The sequence below is a fragment of the Salmo trutta genome, chromosome 32 (genome assembly GCF_901001165.1).
Source record: "Salmo trutta chromosome 32, fSalTru1.1, whole genome shotgun sequence".
Taxonomy (NCBI): Eukaryota; Metazoa; Chordata; class Actinopteri; order Salmoniformes; family Salmonidae; genus Salmo; species Salmo trutta.
This window is the reverse complement of record NC_042988.1, coordinates 26,640,335-26,659,604: the sequence shown is the minus strand read 5'-3', so window position 1 is coordinate 26,659,604 and position 19,270 is coordinate 26,640,335. Positions and strand designations below refer to the sequence as shown.

Sequence of the window (19,270 nt, the reverse complement as noted above, 5' to 3'; positions counted from 1 at the left end):
CCCTGACCTGTTTGGAGAGCTCCTTGGTCTTCATGGTGCCGCTTGCTTGGTGGTGCCCCTTGCTTAGTGGTGTTGCAGACTCTGGGGCCTGTCATAACAGGTGTATATATACACAGATCATGTGACACTTAGATTGCACACAGGTGGACTTTATTTAACTAATTATGTGACTTCTGAAGGTAATTGGTTGCTTCCAGATCTTATTTAGGGTCTTCATAGCAAAGGGGGTGAATACATATGCACGCACCACTTTTCCGTTTTACATTTTTTTAAAACAAGTCATTTTTTTCATTTCACTTCACCAATTTTGACTATTTTGTGTATGTCCAGTACATGAAATCCAAATAAAAATCAATTTAAATGACAGTTTGTAATGCAACAAAATAGGAAAAATGCCAAGGGGGATGAATACTTTTGCAAGGCACTGTAGATATTCACTTGGGCTGCTATTCAATGTCACTATAAAATTCACACTTGATTTACAAAGCTTGGAGTAAAATAAACGTCAGAGGGGCGAAGGCTCACAGGCCAGCGTAACCATATCTGAGCCACTGCGGCCTATTATAGATGCATACCGGAGTCCAGCTCTAGCTCTGTGGGAGAATGGAGGCCAAAGCTTCCACTCTCCTGGAGGATGATGATCTCTCCTGTGCTGTATGTAGAAAGGTCTTCTCTGTTCCCGTGGTTCTCAGCTGTCATACCTGTGGCTGTAGCTTCTGCAATCTCTGTCTGGATGAGTTCTGGGAGCAGCAGGGTTCTGAAATATGTCCTCTGTGCATTATCGACTACCCTGGAGGTCCTCAGAGAACGTGTGAGGAACACAGGGACAAACTGAAGATCTTCTGTGTCACAGACCTGCAGCCTATCTGTGATTATCATTGGTCAGTTGACCATAAGGATCACAAAGTGTACCCAATAGCTGAGGCAGTGGTGGACTGCAAGGTAAGCCGCGACAGCAAATCTATTTAGTGTTTAAATCTATTCCCAGTGCAGGAGTTGATCCTTGTGGGCTAACTCCCACTACCCAAACTATTAGGTTAATATAATAATAGTTTCGGCAACCAGAATGCACATTCAGCTAAATGCCACTAAACTTTAATGACTTCGTCCCCAATAAATAGTCCCTAAGTTTGCCCAAAAGTGTTGCTGTTTTGATGTTCCTCTTCTAAAACCCATGATTCTGATTTGAATGAGAGCGTCAGGCACCAGAAAGCTGGACAGAACAACAAAATGAATACATTAAAGGGATAGTTTACTTTTTTTTAAAGTTTGGCTTATTTTCAACTTTCCTAGGGTGTTGTTGTTTCCACCAAACGGTTTTAAATGAGCTTGCTGGTTATTTAGTAACATCCAGAAACAACAACACCCTAGGTTGAAAATTAGATCAACCTTTTAAAAAGCAAACTATCCTTTTAAGACATTATAGGTCTTACAAATGCATTACAACCACCGCATAATGAATTATACCTGTAGGCTTTGGGTAAAGTGTTACCAACAAATGCAGGTTAGTAACTTACAGTGACTTAAATTGACTTATTTAGGACAAAATAAAAAAAGAGTAAATTATGGCCCGTTTGTACAACAATTTAGCATTTTAATACATCTTGGACCCTGGGCTGTTTTTAGGACAGGGATTTGTCAAATGTTAGACCCAGCACTTAGTCAAGGCTAAGTTGGACTGTGGAAAACTTTGCAGGGGTCAGTGGAGGGGTATTTTCTTACCCTCCTCCCTCCCACCTAATACATTCTCTCCATCTATTAATACTCACCATCTTCCCATCTTTTCTTGGTTATTGTGTTTCTTCCCAGACATCCCAGATGGACCGTATCATTCTTATGGAATACGCTGGCCCCACCAGTCTTGTGACTTTTTAAATGATCAAATGATTATTGCATCACCCTCATCAAAATGTTATTGGCTGTATAAGGCAGACCCCCTTGCATCATCACTCTGACGTGCCAATCTCCCCCCTTTCCAACAACACTGATCTCAGAACACTGCGTCAAGGAAATGGGACTATCACTCGCTCTCTGGTCTTCCTTCAAAGATATCTGGTGGATAGCTGTGATTTATCATGCAGTGGGAGGTGTTTATTTGCATATCCACTACTCAAGCCGATGGAAGCCCTATGGACATATTCATTTCCTTTAAGCATTAAAGTTTAACTGAGGTAGACCCCAGAGAACCCCGGCAACAGCGGTGGGAGGAGCACAGTAACCTTATCTGACCCTGCTGCTGCTCCAGCCCTGTTTTAAAAACCTGACAGGCAGAATGGCGTCCAGGCACCGCGAAGACAATCTCTCCTGCCCCCTCTGTGGAATTATCTTCAACCAGCCCGTTGTGCTCTCCTGCAGACACAGGTTCTGTAAAACATGCCTTCAAGACAGCTGGAGTACCCAGGATGGTGAGGACGACTGCCACTTCTGCCCTCTATGCTGGAGACGTTCCTCCATGAATGAGATTGTGGTAAACACCATTCTGGAGAAGACCTGCGAGTCCTTCAAGAAGGAGATGACCAGCAGGAATAACCCTATGGTGTGTAAGGAACACGGAGAGACACTCTCACTCTTCTGTCTGGACGATCTGCAGCCCATCTGTGTTGCGTGCCAGACGTCGGTGGTACACAAGGGGCACAGGCTCTACCCCATTGGGGAAGGTGCACACGACTGTAAGGTAGGCGAGCACAACCTTGGTTGTCTTCACCGTGCTGTCAGTGTCACTGTCACCGAATGTGTCTCTCATCAGCCATACCCTCGCTCTTAACTTTGCTTGTCAGAGGGAAACTAACTTTCATCTGTACGTTCAGTCTCATCTAACCTCCAGCTGCCATCCTTTACCGCCCGCATTGTCAAATAACTTGCACAAAACTTTCACAAGTTGCTAAACCAGCAGCACTTCTTTCATCATGAAAAGGAATATATTACTTTTTTAGTTTTTTGTTTGACAGTTTTGTTTTGTAAAAACGTGTGTGTTATAGAAACCATCTTTGACACAGTGGGATGGTTAACAGGGGGGTTTGGAAAAGTTGAACATTCTTTTAATAGATTCATATGTTGGGTTGGTCGATGCTTGGGCCCCTGGGAGGAATGAAACCAGATCCCAGGTCTCTCAAGTGTACCCCTCTACATTCCCCTCCTCCCCTGGCCCACCAGCTGTCTTTGACCCTGTTTTAGGAACAAGAAACATTTTAATGTTAGAATTTAATACTCAAAGACAACATCAACAGAGCATGGATCATGAGCTCAGTGTGCCTCAATGCAGAAAACTCAATGTCCAAACTTTCTACATTGCTCTGGCACATTGACTTTCTGAATCTGTGTGTAGTCTTTTGTTTCATCATCGTCTCCACCCTCTCTGTCACTCAGTCACATGATCCAGACTCTATTAATGTTGCCGTGGCATTACCTAGGTCCAGCTATCAATTGATTTGGATCTTCCAGTCAAGGAGGTATTGGGAACTTTTACACATGCAGCTGAATGCTGTGATTGGGCTGCGATGCAGCGGTACCTGACTGATGAAACCAACACATTGTGCTGTTGACAGCCTGGCTTATGGCCAGCCTGACCCTGTAGTATGTGTTAAAGTGTAAATATCTTGCCATTACATTCCAGGAGGAACTCAAGACTGCATTGACCCCATTGAAGGAGAAGCTGCAGCTGTTCAAGAAGGCTATGGTCGTCTGTGATCAAACGGCAGAGCACATCAAGGTGGGGTATTGTATTTCTAGCACTTTAGAAAGATTTTGATGGTGTCCTATCTGGATCAATACATCTTCTAATGCTCATGGAACACATCATCAGTAATGTAACCTGGGTTCATTGAGTGTTTCAGGTCTTTCATGTCTAAACATGTCTAATTCCAGAACCAGGTTGAGCATACTGAAAGGCAGATAAAGGATGAGTTTGAAACCCTTCACCAGTTCCTGAGAGATGAGGAGGCAGCCAGATTGAATGTTCTGAAGGCAGAGGAGGATCAAAAGAGTCTGCTTCTAAAGGAGAAGATTGAGGAGATGTCCAACGAACTGACGTCCCTCTCAAACACCATCAGAACCGTAGAGCAAGAGATGAGGTCTCAGGACATCCCATTCTTACAGGTATACACAGTATGAAGTTAAACCCTACTTACAGTACAAAGGGAATTCCCATAGCAAAATAAAGACTAAAATATAGAAACATAACATGCATGTGGAATATTGTAGCTGTCCATCTAAAAGTGATACATTTACTTGCTTTTCAGAACTACAAGGATATCATCAAGAGGTAAGTAGAGTCAGGAATAGCCATTCGTTTGACCCATGGGTTGATGTCATGAGCTAACAGAGGCAAAATACAAAAAATAGACAGAGACCCATACTGCCTCACTATTGTGTGCCCATAATATACTGATGAAAACAGTCATCTAACTAGTGAATGTGGCAGACACATCTAAGGCTAATGTGTGTTTCCAGATTCAATTATTATCTTAACTTAGGCCTAGAATCAATCAGATCGATCTTTAACCAGCGATAGCCGACACCTGCATTGCTGATGGTTTGGCGGTATCGGAGGTGTAGCTGTGTTGGAGCTGTCAGAATGGTGAGCAGATGCTCTTGATCACAGTCACACCCCTCCCACTCACGTTGAAAGTTTAAAATGAGAAAGTTTAGGCAATATAGAAATAATGACACTCAAATAGAAAATCATAAAACTAAATAATAACGATTTGTATCAGCCTAATTGAGGTGTAGATTACATCTCAAACTCCAGTATTCGAAATTGTAAACAAGGCGACTCCGTGCAGCCAACAGCAATGTCCACTTTAGGTATAATGCCAGGAGCCGCTTGTGTATTTGACAGCTCTAACACAGTTCCACCTCCGACACCACCAAAACAACCGCTATGCGGATGTCGGCTTAAGCGTAACTGATTGAAAAGAGCCTTTAAAGGTAGACTCAGCGATATGACGCAGGTGCACAAAGTAAACAGCATACAATAACTAAGAGCGTTGAAGAGCGAGGGTAAACTTAGCTGTTTTGGTCCCTACCACGCTCTAACAGCATGAAGCAAACCCATGCACACATAGATACTCTGTATGGCTGTGTGAAAGTCTTGCATCTCGCTCATCGCAATATCTGCGGTGCTGCTCGTGGCAATGTCATTTCACTGAGTCTACCTTTTTAATAAAAACAGATCATCATGTTAAAATTAACTTTACTTTGACACAAAATAGCAATAAATATGATACAATCCATCATACATCAATTTCATGGTAAAAGAATATATATTTTCGTTGGTATAATAGACAGGATATGACTCATCACTGAATGTCGTCATTCCAGAACCTGGCATATGCCGCTGGATCCAAAGATGATTCCTGGAACTCTGATTGATGTGGCAAAGCACCTGGGTTCTGTAAAGTTCAACATCTGGGACAAGATGAAGAGCATCATTCAATATAGTGAGTATTAATCAAATATGAGTTAGTAGAAGTGACTGTACTGTTTCCTCACAGGAAATAAAGTGTTTCCATATAATTAATTTAATCTCAGTTCTGCCTTCTCGATCATCTCTGTCTTCCATTTGAGGCTCATCTCTTCTCCTCTCTCCCCAGCTCCTGTGACTCTGGACCCCAACACAGCCGCTAGCTGCTTCATCCTGTCTGAGGATCTGACCGTGGTCCAGTGCTGCTCCCAGGTCTTCAAGCTCCCAAACAACCCCGAGAGGTTTGACATCAGCGCTGAGTTACTGGGCTCTGAGGGGTTCTGCTCTGGCCGCCACAGCTGGGAGGTAGAGGTAAAGGCTAACACGTACTGGGTGGTAGGCGTGGCCAGCGAGTCCATCAACAGGAAGGGCAAGCACGTGCTGACGCCAGCCGAGGGCTTCTGGACTATACGCTTCCGCAACGGCGAGCACAAGGCGTGCACGGCACCGTGGGCACCCTTGACCATGATGAGGAAGGAGCCCCAGGTCATCAGGGTGGTGTTGGACATGGACAGGGGCAAGGTGACCTTCTTTGACCCCCGGGAGAGGACACCCCTCTATACGTTTACAGACGTCATCTCACCCCGGGTGTTTCCTTACTTCTGCACGGCCTGTAAGGAACACCCACTGAGACTGCTGCCCGTCCGGCTGTCTGCTGCTGTGGAGCTCTAGAGGGCTCCATGGGGGTTCATTACTAACAAGCAGTGGAGGCTCAGTTACTTACAGATAGATCCAGTTGAGTTTACTACCTAGTCTTAGATGATGGAGGCTGATCACTTGGAAGGGCCAGTCTGGAATAAAGCATGTATGATATATGAATATCGGATGCTAGGTGCCCCTATTATTATTATTTTTACTACTTTGTGAATATCAATTTTGTGAATATCAATTATGTCTTATGTTTGTGAGTATTATGTGTCTACAGATGATATACACTGAGTATACCAAACATTAGGAACAACTTCCTAATATTCTTGTGTGCTCAGAACAGCCTCAATTTGTCAGGGCATGGACTCTACAAAGTGTAGAAAGCATTCCACAGGGATGCTGGCTCATGTTGAATCCAATGCTTCCCACAGCTCTGTGAGGGTGGCTAGATATCCTTTGGGTGATGGATCATTCTTGATATACACAGGAAACTGTTGAGCGTGAAACACCCAGCAGCTTTGAAGTTCTAAACATACTCAAACCGGTGCCACTGGCACCTACTACCATACCCCATTTATCTTGCCCATTCACTCTCTGAATAGCACATATACACAATTGTCACAAGGCATAAAAGTCTTTCTTTAACCCATCTCCTCCCCTTCATCTACACTGATTGAAGTGGATTTAACAAGTGATATACATAAGGCATCATAGCTTCACCTGGTCAGTCTGTCATGGAAAGAGTAGGTGTTCCTATTGTTTTGGACAGTCAGCGTACATGTTGACTTGAAAAGTAGCAAGTCTTGAAATAGGTAGACCTGAAACTAGTTAACAGCCCTAAAAAGGTACAAGTTTGTCCTAGAATGTCAGAGCCCTTATAACTCTGTTCTGAATCACAAAATAAAATAACACTGGTGTCTTTTACAAACCTTTATTTTTGAGTTACACCTAAACAAATGTATGAAAATGGAGAGCTAGATTAATGTTCACAATCAATTCTATCTACAATATTACTCTGAAAAATTGCTTTATTACATAATAGGGCAGCCATTATCACTGAAAGATTTTCAAGATATTGTTTAAATAGTGTTCTCTCATATGTATTGGAGTTCCTTAGTCAGGTTAAGCATCAAACCCCAATAGTTCCAGGACACACAGGGCTTCCACAGGGCTTCCACAGGGCACCCACAGGGCTTCCACAGGGTTCCCACAGGGTTCCCACAAGGCACAGAATATCAATGTGTGTGAACCCGAGTGGTCAGTCAGTGCATATCATCCATTACTTCAAACATGTTACGTAATCGGGTTTAGTTTTACATTTAAAAAAAGTAATCTCACAATGGAAACTCCTACGGTTAGATAGTGTTTGGAATAAGAGGCATGTTCAGCTGCAGCATGTTCTATCATACTACTAACACACAGGTAGCAACACCTCATCCAACATGGACACTCAAGTATTGCTAAATACCTGTTCAGTATTTTGTTCTTTACATAATAACACACTACTATTACAAGGTTGGGAGCAAATAGCCTGGAACACAATCTTCTTCAAGAGACTGGTCTCTCAACGACTGTGGTATATTCAGTCCCAGCTCTCATCTCTTTTACACTCTCATTGTAACAAACAGACAAATGCTGTCATTGTAACAGACGTCCTGGTTTCAAGTGAAAACTTGCTGTACTCTATGTGCATTGTAGTGTTGAAGGCTTGAACGTTTTCATTTGGCTAAACTAAGAAACACAAATGAAGAAGTAAAATGGGGGAAAAAGCCCTCATCCAAGCTTGTCCTTGGATATTATTGATACAGTGTTAAAACATGGTTTTGTAACAGTACTAAGGTTTCCCTATTGATTGATCAGTAGCTCTTCGGTCCCCAGATCTGACTAGATCCAGGGAGCTGGTGTAGGGACAAACACTGATACATGGAGACTTCAGCAATAACACTACTTAAAGCCTGCAGGTGTAATGCTTTATAACGTGTTCTAAGCACAGATGAGCCTTTATAATAAGGCTTATCATATGTTATTTTTCACAACATATGAAAATATCAACCGACAAAAAATTGCCGGATGTTTAGACAGGATCATTATGAGTTGATAAGACATGATAAGGGGTCATGCATGCTTATGACAAGTCTTACACTGCATTAGAACGGCATGATAAGGCTTTTCCACTCCAGCATATCACAGTCTCCAGTATCTGACACCTTGACAGTCACTTTCCTAAAGCCGGGTGTGCACTACATGACTTTCAAAATCCTAACATGGCTGAGCCTCTTGCACTAAACGACCATCTTTCCTGTAGTATTTTGTTGTCTTGCCAACGTAGTGGTGCCACACTAAACCATGTGGCACAGACAGGGGTCACACACTACAACATTCCTCACTTGGTCGTGAGGATTGTCCATACCTACGTGTCTCGCGAAAACAGTTATGTGGTTAGATTTAACGTAGCTATAACAAGCTGTGGCTCAAAGCAGCCTCATAAACGTGTTGTGTAAACCCAGCTTAAAGTAGTCCATCTCATAGAGCCATTCTACCCTCCACTATAGCACTGTGTAGGTCCTCATTCACAGCCTCATAACGCCCTGCTCTGGAGTTCAAAAAGTAGATCTGGTCGGTTGATAAGCGTGGATCGTATCCCTCCCTCTGCAACCGGGTCTTCTGGATTTTAAAGGTACCTAGGAGGAAAACAAAGAAAATAGGTCATTAATATATTTGATTATTTCTTGGAATGAGCATTAGATGCTTCATGCAAGGCCTTATAAAAAATACAATTGATCAATATTTCACATTAGAATTAGCCTTGTGTCCAGTCCACTCACCTGTGGTGTCTACTTGTGGGGAGATGCGTAGGAACACGGGGCGGGCGTAAGGAGGCAGGGCCTGTTGGACCTCTCGCAGGAACGCGTCACAGTCAAATGTCCCTGTTGGGTCTGCGATGGCAGCCATCCCTGCCTTCCCTTCCACATCTACGGAGAGACAAACATTTCACAACACCATGCTGCAAAGGGCCAAAGACAAGTCTTCCTAAACACCCTGTTGACTGGTCGATTTTTACATTTATTTAACAGGGACAATGCTGTCAAATCAACATTTAAAAAGGCCCAATTCAGCTGTTTTTACATCAATATCAAATCATTTCTGGGTAACAATTAAGTACAATAGTGATATTTTTCCATTAAAATTTAAAAAAATAGTTTTTTGCTAAAGAAAAGCTATTTCTCAAGCAAGAATTTTGCCTGGGAGTGGTTTGAGTGGATAGGAGACAACTGAAAACTAGCTGTTACTGGCAGAGAAGTTTGGAACTCTTATTGGTCGATTAACTAGAATTACCACCTGGTGATGATACCAGGCAAGCCGAAACACCACTCAGGCAAAACCTGCTGATTAGAAGTTCCTGTGTAGATTATATTTTCAACCAGCAACTATCAGGAAATAGCACTGGTCATTTTGTTAACACTTTTACAGAGTTTGTTTCATCAGCTGTACAATGATACGAAACACAGGGAAAACAGAATTTTGACTGCAATGGGCCTTTAAGTGGAGAGTAACTCCTGGTTTCACCTCCTGTCACTATCATACATGTAACATGGTGCACATAATGTGAACTTCATCTGACCTGGTACAGCTACCCCATACACAGCCACATCGGCCTGGCCCAGCAGACCACTCAGTGTTCCCTCCACCTCGGTGGTGGAGACGTTCTCTCCTCTCCAGCGGAACGTGTCCCCACTGCGGTCCCGGAAGTACATGTAGCCCAGCTCATCCATCACCAACACATCCCCTGGGAGGAGGTAGAGAGAGGTGAGTTGATTACACATTACATTGTGGTAAAGATAATGAAAAGATAAGGACGGATATAAAAGCATTAATTCCAAGTATGATAATCGAAGTAAACATTAAATCCATAATTATTGTTTAATCACACTAAGGGCCTATGGGTTTACCTGACAGATATGCCGAGTCATTTTTCTTGAAGACGTTGTTGGCGATCTTCTTCCTGGTGGCGTCCTGGTTGGAGTAGCCATCAAACCTCCGTAGCGGGTCCTGTTGGTTGATCCTTCCCACCAGCAGCCCTGGCTCCCCTGAAGAGAGGAGTCGTACATGGAGAGGTCAATCTATCCAAGTGTAGTTATGAATCCCTTTTTACATACATTTTTCACAACATGCTTTACAGTTACCCAGGTTAACATTCACACACAGAGTTGGTTTTGTAAAAGTCCTATATTTATCGATATCGTGTCTAAAAATGTAGATTTTTGATATCGGTGCCCATTTACTTACCAGGACGGCAGGGCACACACAGGCCGTGCCTGTCCCTCACCAGCTCAGTGGTCTCCTCATCCACTTTCATGAGGCGGATTGGGTACACATTGGGCAGGATGCGGCTGTTGAACCCACAAGCTCCCACCTTGTCAGTGGAGAAGACATAAAAAGTATTTGATACCACAGGAAGATCCTTTTATGTAAATAAGAAATAATAATGGCCCAAGAATAGATCCTTGAGGTACACCACATTGTATTGCGGCTCTATAAAAGTCGCAGTCTTCAGCAAAAATATATTGCTCTCTATTATTTACATAATTGTTGATTGAGGCAGTTGACAACATTGCCCATGACCCCTACCTTGCCGTCCATGTTGGCGATGCTACAGTTGCATTCGGTGGCTCCGTAGAACTCCCCAACCTGTGCCACCCCAAAGCGCTCAGTGAAGGCCTCCCAGACACTAGGGCGCAGCCCATTCCCCACCGCCAGGCGAACCCGGTGACCCTTCTCAGATGGCCGCACCGGCTGGGACAGCAGGTAGCGACAGATCTCCCCTATGTACTGCACCACCTAGTGGACGGATGGGGAACAGCGTAGACATCAGATTTAAATTCAATGCGGTTTTCAATCAAAACGCTTATAGCTGTACATCGACCACTCAAGAGTCAGGATGTTCTTCCTATGCTCATAGAAAAGGATACATAAGCTTTTTTCTACTTACAGTGCAGTTGTGCTTGATGCAATCTTCCCAGAAGCGACTGGCTGAGAATTTCTTCTTCACCACCACAGTGAGTCCATTGATGAGACACTGGCCTACACCCATGATGTTACCTGTACAGGAGAGGAACATTGGACAGCCAGTGAGGGTGACAGGTTGAGGAGGAGAATTAGGACCACACTGTCAGACCAAACCAAATGACTCCTGAAAGACAGTGGAAGGTGGTGGGACAGAAGCAAAAGATGGAGAGATGAATGAAGAGAAGACACACACCTGCAGAGTGGTAGAGGGGAAGGCAGTCGTAGATGATGTCATCCTGGCGCATGCGGAAAGCATGGTATCCAAAAGCAGCGATACGGTAATACCTGAAGATAGAACAATACAAAAAGGATTCAATAATCAAAAACATGAATGCAGTGGGTGCTAAGCTATAGCATTGGGAATCATCATACGCAGAAACACACTAGACAAGTGTATCGCTGCTGGATATTAGGATGCTGAGACTGAGAGACTCACCGACTGTGCACCACTATGGCAGCTTTAGGGAGTCCTGTGGTGCCTGAGGTGTATATATAGAACAGACGATCTGTTGAGGTTGGTGGTTGTGGGGGAGGATGGAGAGAGGAGAGAGAGAGGAAAGGGTGAAGAGAAGGAGAGGGTGAAGAGAGGGACAGGGGGGAAATGGGAGGGTGGAGGAAGGATAAAAGGAAGGGAGGGAAGGATGGAGAGAGGAAGGGAAGGTTAAATAACATGACTGAAACAACACATTCTATTTACAACAGTGAGACTGACAATCACAACCAGAGAGACAAGTGGTAACTGGTACCCACGCAAACCAAGATGCGGACACCCACTCACACTGTCCTCACACCACATCTAAACGAGAGCACAGAGACCCCAGATAGCCCATTTAGCAAAACCCCTGCATCTCCATAACACTCTCTGGGATGGCCAGTTCACTGACTGGGCTGCCCACTGATACGCCTGAGATTGACTAAGAAATACCCAACAGAAAGTTTCCCAAACCTCTCCTTGAGTACTCCCTGCCTGTTCCACTTATTCAATTTATTCCCGTTCTAGTACACCTGATAAAAATAAATAAATATATACAGTTGAAGTCGGAAGTTTACATACACTTAGGTTGGAGTCATTAAAACTCATTTTTCAACCACTCCACAAATTTCTTGTTAACAAACTGTAGTTTTGGCAAGTCGGTTAGGACATCTACTTTGTGCATGACACAAGTAATTTTCCCAACAATTGTTTACAGACAGATTATTTCACTTATAATTCACTGTATCACAATTCCAGTGGGTCAGAAGTTTGCATACACTAAAATTGACTGTGCCTTTAAACAGCTTGGCAAATTCCAGAAAATGTCATGGCTTTAGAAGCTTCTGATAGGCTAATTGACATAATTTGAGTCAATTGGAGGTGTACCTGTGGATGTATTTCAAGGCCTACCTTCAAACTCAGTGCCCCTTTGCTTGACATCATGGGAAAATCAAAATAAATCAGCCAAGACATCAGAATTTGTTTTGTAAACCTCCACCCACAAGTCTGGTTCATCCTTGGGAGCAATTTCCAAACACCTGAAGGTACCACGTTCATCTGTACAAACAATAGTACACAAGTATAAACATCATGGGACCACGCAGCCATCATACCGCTCAGGAAAAAGACGCATTCTGTCTCCTACAGATAAACGTACTTTGGTGCGAAAAGTGCAAATCAATCCCAGAACAACAGCAAAGGATCTTGTGAAGATGCTGGAGGAAACAGGTACAAAAGTATCTATATCCACAGTAAAACGAGTTCTATATCGGCATAACCTGAAAGGCCGCTCAGCAAGGAAGAAGCCACTGCTCCAAAACCGCCATAAAAAAGCCAGACTACAGTTTGCAACTACACATGGGGACAGAGATGGTACTTTTTGGAGAAATGTCCTCTGGTCTAATGAAACAAAAATAGAACTGTTTGGCCATAATGACCATCTTTATGTTTGGAGGAAAAAGCGGGAGGCTTGCAAGCTGAAGAACACCATCCCAATCGTGAAGCACGGGGGTGGCAGCATCATGTTGTGGGGGTACTTTGCTGCAGGAGGGACTTGTACACTTCACAAAAGATGGCATCATGCGGTAGGAAAATTATGTGGATATATTGAAGCAACATCTCAAGACATCAGTCAGGAATTTAAAGCTTGGTCGCAAATGGGTCTTCCAAATGGACAATGACCCCAAGCATACTTCCAAAGTTGTGGCAAAATAGCTGAAGGACAACAAAGTCAAGGTATTGAAGTTGCCATCACAAAGCCCAGAGCTCAATCCTATAGAAAATATGTGGGCAGAACTGAAAAATCGTGTGCGAGCAAGGAGTCCTACAAACTTGACTCAGTTACACCAGCTCTGTCAGGAGAAATGGGACAAAATTCACCCAACTTAATGTGGGAAGCTTGTGGAAGGCTACCCGAAACGTTTGACCCAAGTTAAACAATTTAAAGGCAATGCTAAGAAATACTAATTGAGTGTATGTAAACTTCTGACCCACTGAGAATGTGATGAAAGAAATAAAAGCTGAAATAAATCATTCTCTCTACTATTATTCTGACATTTCACATTCTTAAAATGAAGTGGTGATCCTAACTGACCTAAGACAGGGAATTTTTACTAGGATTAAATGTTCGGAATTGTGAAAAACTGAGTTTAAATGCATTTGGCTAAGGTGCATGTAAACTTCCGACCTCAACTGTATATGTAACCTTTATTTAACTAGGCAAGTCGGTTAAGAACAAATTCTTATTTACAATGATGGCCTAACCCCCATACCCTCCCCTAACCCGGACGACACTGGGCCAATTGTGCGCTGCCCTATGGGACTCCCGATCACGGCCCTGGGAACGAACCAGGGTCTGCAGTAACGCCTCTAGCACCGCAATGCAGCGCCTTAGACCGCTGCGCCACTCAGGAGGCCTGATACATCTAATCAAGGGCTTGATGATTAGTTGACAGGTTAAATCAGGTACGCTAGTACTGGAATAAATAAAATACATGGAATTGGCTGAGGGTATGTGAGGAGAAGTTAATTTGCCGCGGAGATAAGTTCATACTAACAACACATGATTTACTCAAAGCTCAGCTGACACCTGGAGCTGTCAATCAAAGCCACATCTGCCCTAGATTGAATCTGTGACACGGATACCAAAAAATAACCAGGACTGAGTAGAATACAAAATCACCAGGAAATTGGGATGGATCAATCATCTTAGGGAAAGAGCTTCCAATTTAGTCTTGGTAATTACAGCTCTTTGTCTGAGTGAGACAGTGAGTGACAAGGAAAAGTGACTGAACTGTTTTATTTCACTTGAAAAAGTGAGGATGACAGTGGAATATTCATGTGGAAAACACTCCATGCATACAGATCCATTTTTTTTCATGTGGGCTCATTTTACCCGTCAGCTCTGACCTACTAAGCTGTCAATGTGAGATGGGTATTAGCAGATAGTTGTGGACTCCAGCTAAACTGTTTTACATATGGCAAGATACATTTTATCTTGTTGGAGACGGCCAGAGATTGTGAGGTATATGTTACCTTGGCAGCAAGAGAGCATAGTAGTGTGTAGTATTATGATGTTATACACAATATTACATTCTGAAATGCTTCAAAATAAGTGTCCAGCCACAGGTTATAGGAGACTGGATGAACAATAAGATGTGAGGGGAAGGAGGACACTCACCATTGAAGCTCTTGGGTGGGATGCAGGGAGGAGGGGGCAGTGTAGGGGCCGAAGCCAGAATATAGTCCAGATTCTGGGCAGCCAGGGAGGCCAGACAGTCTACACTGAGCTCTCCTGTACAAAACCGCACCATCGACGGGCTCAGGGATGAGCTCACCTCCAACATGGCTGAGGAAACAAAGAAAGAGAGGAGGGAGAGAGATAGGAGTGCGAGAAATAGAGGCAGAGATATGAGGCAGAGAGAAAGGGGGAGAAAGAAATAAGGGAGAGAGATGGAGGGATAGAATAGGAATAGAAGAGGGATAGGGAGAGTACAGGGATAGAGGAGGGAGAGAGAAGATGGAGAGGGGTGGGAGAGGTATAGAGGAGGAATAGAAGAGGGAGAGAAGAGTTGAGGGATAGAAGACAGAGAGTAGAGGAGTGAGCCACAGGATATTTCAGAAGGGGACTTTCACTGGGAGAGTGAATACAGAATTGAAAGGTAGTTATCGATTAACTACCTGGTCAAGGGAAGAGACAAATCATAATTACAAGAAAGATAGCGCACTGATGCATTATGCATAGAATGTTGACAATAAAAGTGCAACAAAACAAATGAGCAGACAGAACATCACTGTTGACCCACCCTGACAGAATCAACAGACAGAACTCAGATGGAATATTGGAACAGACCATCAGAAAAAAATTGTTGGAACGCTTTATAATGATAGTTAGATGTCTGAAATAAGCAGACGTAAGACTGTTGCCAGACAGTTGACCCACCCAGATGTACAGAGACAGAATTCTGAGATGGAATATTGCAACAGGCCATCAGAACATTGGAAATTATCTTTGGAATGCTTGCAAGAAAAAGCCTGCATTGACTGATTTAGGACCAGTTTTGCCTTTTAAATCATAATGAATAAGAGGAGTGACCCGATCCTTGATCAGCACTCGTACTCTGAGACGCTTTGTGAATACAGACCCCAAACCCCACATTTCCCCAGCTCTGAATCCCACCTACCACTAGAGGTCGACCGATTAATCGGAATGGCCCATTAATTAGGGCTGATTTCCAGTTTTCATAACAATCTGTCATCGGTATTTTTGGACACCGATTAGACGTTTTTTTTTTCTTTCCATTTTTTTTCTCACTTTTTTTTTAAACTCCTTTATTTAACTAGGCAAGTCAGTTAAGAACACATTCTTATTTTCAATGACGGCCTAGGAACGGTGGGTTAACTGCCTTGTTCAGGGACAGACGACAGATTTTTACCTTGTCAGCTTGGGGATTCAATCTTGCAACCTTACGGTTAACTTGTCCAACGCTCTAACCACCTGCTTTACATTGCACTCCATGAGGAGCCTGCCTGTTATGCGAATGCAGTAAGAAGCCAAGGTAAGTTGCTAGCTAGTATTAAACTTATCTTATAAAAAACAATCAATCAATCATAATCGCTAGTTAACTACACATGGTTGATGATATTACTAGTTTATCTAGCCTGTCCTGCGTTGCATATAATCGATGCGGATGTGCATTCGTGAAAAAGGACTGTCATTGCTCCAACGTGTACCTAACCATAAACAATGTCTTTCTTAAAATCAATACACCAAGTATATATTTTTAAACCTGCATATTTAGCTAAAGGAAATCCAGAGTCAGGGTATATGCAACAGTTTGGGCCGCCTGGCTCGTTGCGAACTAATTTGCCAGAATTTTATGTAATTATGACATAACATTGAAGGTTGTGCAATGTAACAGGAATATTTAGACTTAGGGATGCCACCCGTTAGATAAAATACGGAACGGTTCCGTATTTCACTGAAAGAAAAAAACGTTTTGTTTTCGAGATGATAGTTTCCGGATTCCACCATATTAAATGACCTAAGGCTCGTATATCTGTGTGTTATTATGTTATAATTAAGTCTATGATTTGATAGAGCAGTCTGACTGAGCGGTGGTAGGCACCAGCAGGCTCGTAAGCATTCATTCAAACAGCACTTTCGTGCCTTTTGCCAGCAGCTCTTTGCAATGCTTCAAGCATTGCGCTGTTTATGACTTCAAGCCTGTCAACTCCCAAGATTAGGCTGGTGTAACTGATGTGAAATGGCAAGCTAGTTAGCCGGGTGCGCGCTAATAGCATTTCAAACGTCACTCGCTCTGAGACTTGGAGTAGTTGTTCCCCTTGCTCTGCATGGGTAACGCTGCTTCGAGGGTGGCTGTTGTCGATGTGTTCCTGGTTCGAGCCCAGGTAGGAGCAAGGAGAGGGACGGAAGCTATACTGTTACACTGGCAATACTAAAGTGCCTATAAGAACATCCAATAGTCAAAGGTATATGAAATACAAATCGTATAGAGAGAAATAGCCCTATAATTCCTATAACCTAAAACATCTTACCTGGGAATATTGAAGACTCATGTTAAAAGGAACCCCCAGCTTTCATATGTTCTCATGTTCTGAGCAAGGAACTTAAACGTTAGCTTTCTTACATGGCACATATTGCACTTTTTTCTCCAACACTTTGTTTTTGCATTATTTAAACCAAATTGAACATGTTTCATTATTTATTTGAAGCTAAATTGATTTTATTGATGTATTATATTAAGTTAAAATAAGTGTTCATTCAGTATTGTTGTAATTGTCATTATTACAAATAAAAAAATTATGTTTTTTGGTCCTCCAATAAATCGGTATCGGCGTTGAAAAATCATAATCGGTCGACCTCTACCTACCACCAGCCAGCTCGGCTCCGAACACGATCCCTCTGGACGCAGACACTCCAACACAGTGCAGGAGAGCGTCCCTCTGCAGGTTGAAGTTGATGAGTGCTGCCTCCACCCCCACCTTGGCCAGGCCCAGCCAGAGGGCCACCTGCAAGGGCCGGCTCTCCATGAAGAGGGCCACCACATCCCCCGGGGCCCAGCCCTGGGCCAGAGCCCATTGGGCCACAGCGTTAGACAGAAGGTCCAGCTGGGTGAAGGTCCACGTCTCTCCTGTGGCATCGTAGATGAGGGCGGGTTTATTTGGGTGCTGCTTCACCGTCTGGGCAAAGATGGAGGGGATATTGGAGTTGCGTCGTAGGTGGTGCCACAAGGCTATCTTGACTCGTAACAACACATAAAGGCCACTGGAAGGAGTACAGAGAGGGAGATTAGGGAGAGAATGTTACTATTTTACCATTACCTATAGTGATGATGACTAACTAGTAAAAGTTACATTTCCTGAAGAAAATGTGTGTGCCTGCTTCAGCAGTCTAAATGTTTTTTGTTTTTTTTGGTAGTAGAAGTTGACGCAAGCACACTACATATTCTTAACAAATTAAAGGCACTCACTTTAGGTCTCTTTTGGCAGTACGGACTACGATGTAGAGGTACTTCCAACCACCTGTGCCCAGAAAGACCCCGAAGCCTGCTGCTAAGCTCCAGGACCAGGGGACCCCGAAGAGACGCAGCAGACCCAGCGATCCCAGAGACAAAGAGGCACTCGCTGCATTGCGCATCCTAGCAGTGGAGGAGAGGAGTTTCAAAGGGTTATAAGGGTGGGATAAGTGAGGGAGAGAGACAGGCCTTCAGCATGGTGTTAAAATGTAATGGCAGAGGGGTAAGGATAGAGGGTGTGCAACACGTGGCAGTGGAGGACAGAGAGCTAAGAGTGCTTTAGGACCAGTCTCTCTTATTAAAATGACTAACTTGACTGTAAATGACTACCTAACTTGACTAATTTCAACAGTGAAAATGTAAATATGTGTAATGAATTAAAATTAAATGCGAGGTAGCCTCGACCTTATAGGATTACATACTGTATAGTTGGTGTTTGAACCGTGATTTATTTGTTTTAGGCAGGCTAGTTCAAGTGCACCGTGCAAATCATATAATACAGCGTTGCCTACAGAGCGTAGGCCTAGTCTCTTACCTATGATCATACACGATCCGACGACGAACTATTTGAGAGCGATGTCCCTAACCTTTCACCTAGTAACCGAGTATTCTACAATACGTTCAATAGCGCTTTAGCCACTACCAAGCTTGTATACAAATTAGAATCGCCACCACACGCTGTTGAGTTCGTTGCAAGGATAACATTTATCTTTTGAAATATTGCTACATTAATACGTATCTAAATGTTACAACAGTTTGACAGTTTAACTGTCACCGCACCAAATTGCTATCAGAACAACGCCTGTCATGTAACAATGCATCAAATACATACCCTACGCGCTCTAAAGAATTCCGAAACAGATTCACTAAATGATGGAATGACTAGACAGTTAATGGATACTTATCTATTTGCAGTAGCCGAAATATAAGAAGCACAGTACTATGTACTCCATATTGAATGTTATTGCATTGCGACGACCACCAACAGCACCGCCCTAATAGTATCGTCCTTTCTCTGTGAACTCAGCCATTTGCTCCTCATCGAATTACCGACTCAATCCCATTGGCCGATGTTATGATGAC

General features: G+C 43.3%; 2 protein-coding genes across 3 annotated transcripts; one reads left to right on the top strand and one right to left on the bottom strand.

Moving 5' to 3' along the window:
• The first annotated feature begins 578 nt into the window (after positions 1-578).
• LOC115171583 (zinc-binding protein A33-like) lies at positions 579-7,031 on the top strand. Of its 2 annotated transcripts, none has more exons than XM_029728556.1 (6): positions 579-942; positions 3,614-3,709; positions 3,865-4,095; positions 4,239-4,261; positions 5,320-5,438; positions 5,592-7,031. In XM_029728556.1, the coding sequence occupies exons 1-6, from the start codon at positions 604-606 to the stop codon at positions 6,131-6,133; spliced, it is 1,350 nt and encodes a 449-aa protein (XP_029584416.1). In that variant the 5' UTR covers positions 579-603; the 3' UTR covers positions 6,134-7,031. The 2 variants fall into 2 exon arrangements, with proteins under 2 accessions (XP_029584416.1, XP_029584415.1); XM_029728555.1 differs by lacking the exon at positions 579-942 and adding an exon at positions 1,997-2,674.
• slc27a1a (solute carrier family 27 member 1a) lies at positions 7,025-19,200 on the bottom strand. The gene is made up of 13 exons (XM_029728554.1): positions 18,723-19,200; positions 18,143-18,310; positions 17,543-17,937; positions 14,830-14,997; positions 11,613-11,682; positions 11,370-11,461; positions 11,100-11,209; positions 10,739-10,948; positions 10,397-10,523; positions 10,060-10,197; positions 9,732-9,896; positions 8,935-9,081; positions 7,025-8,790 (listed from the first exon to the last, which is right to left on the bottom strand). The coding sequence occupies exons 2-13, from the start codon at positions 18,307-18,309 to the stop codon at positions 8,633-8,635; spliced, it is 1,947 nt and encodes a 648-aa protein (XP_029584414.1). The 5' UTR covers position 18,310; positions 18,723-19,200; the 3' UTR covers positions 7,025-8,632.
• Between the last annotated feature and the right edge of the window lie 70 nt (positions 19,201-19,270).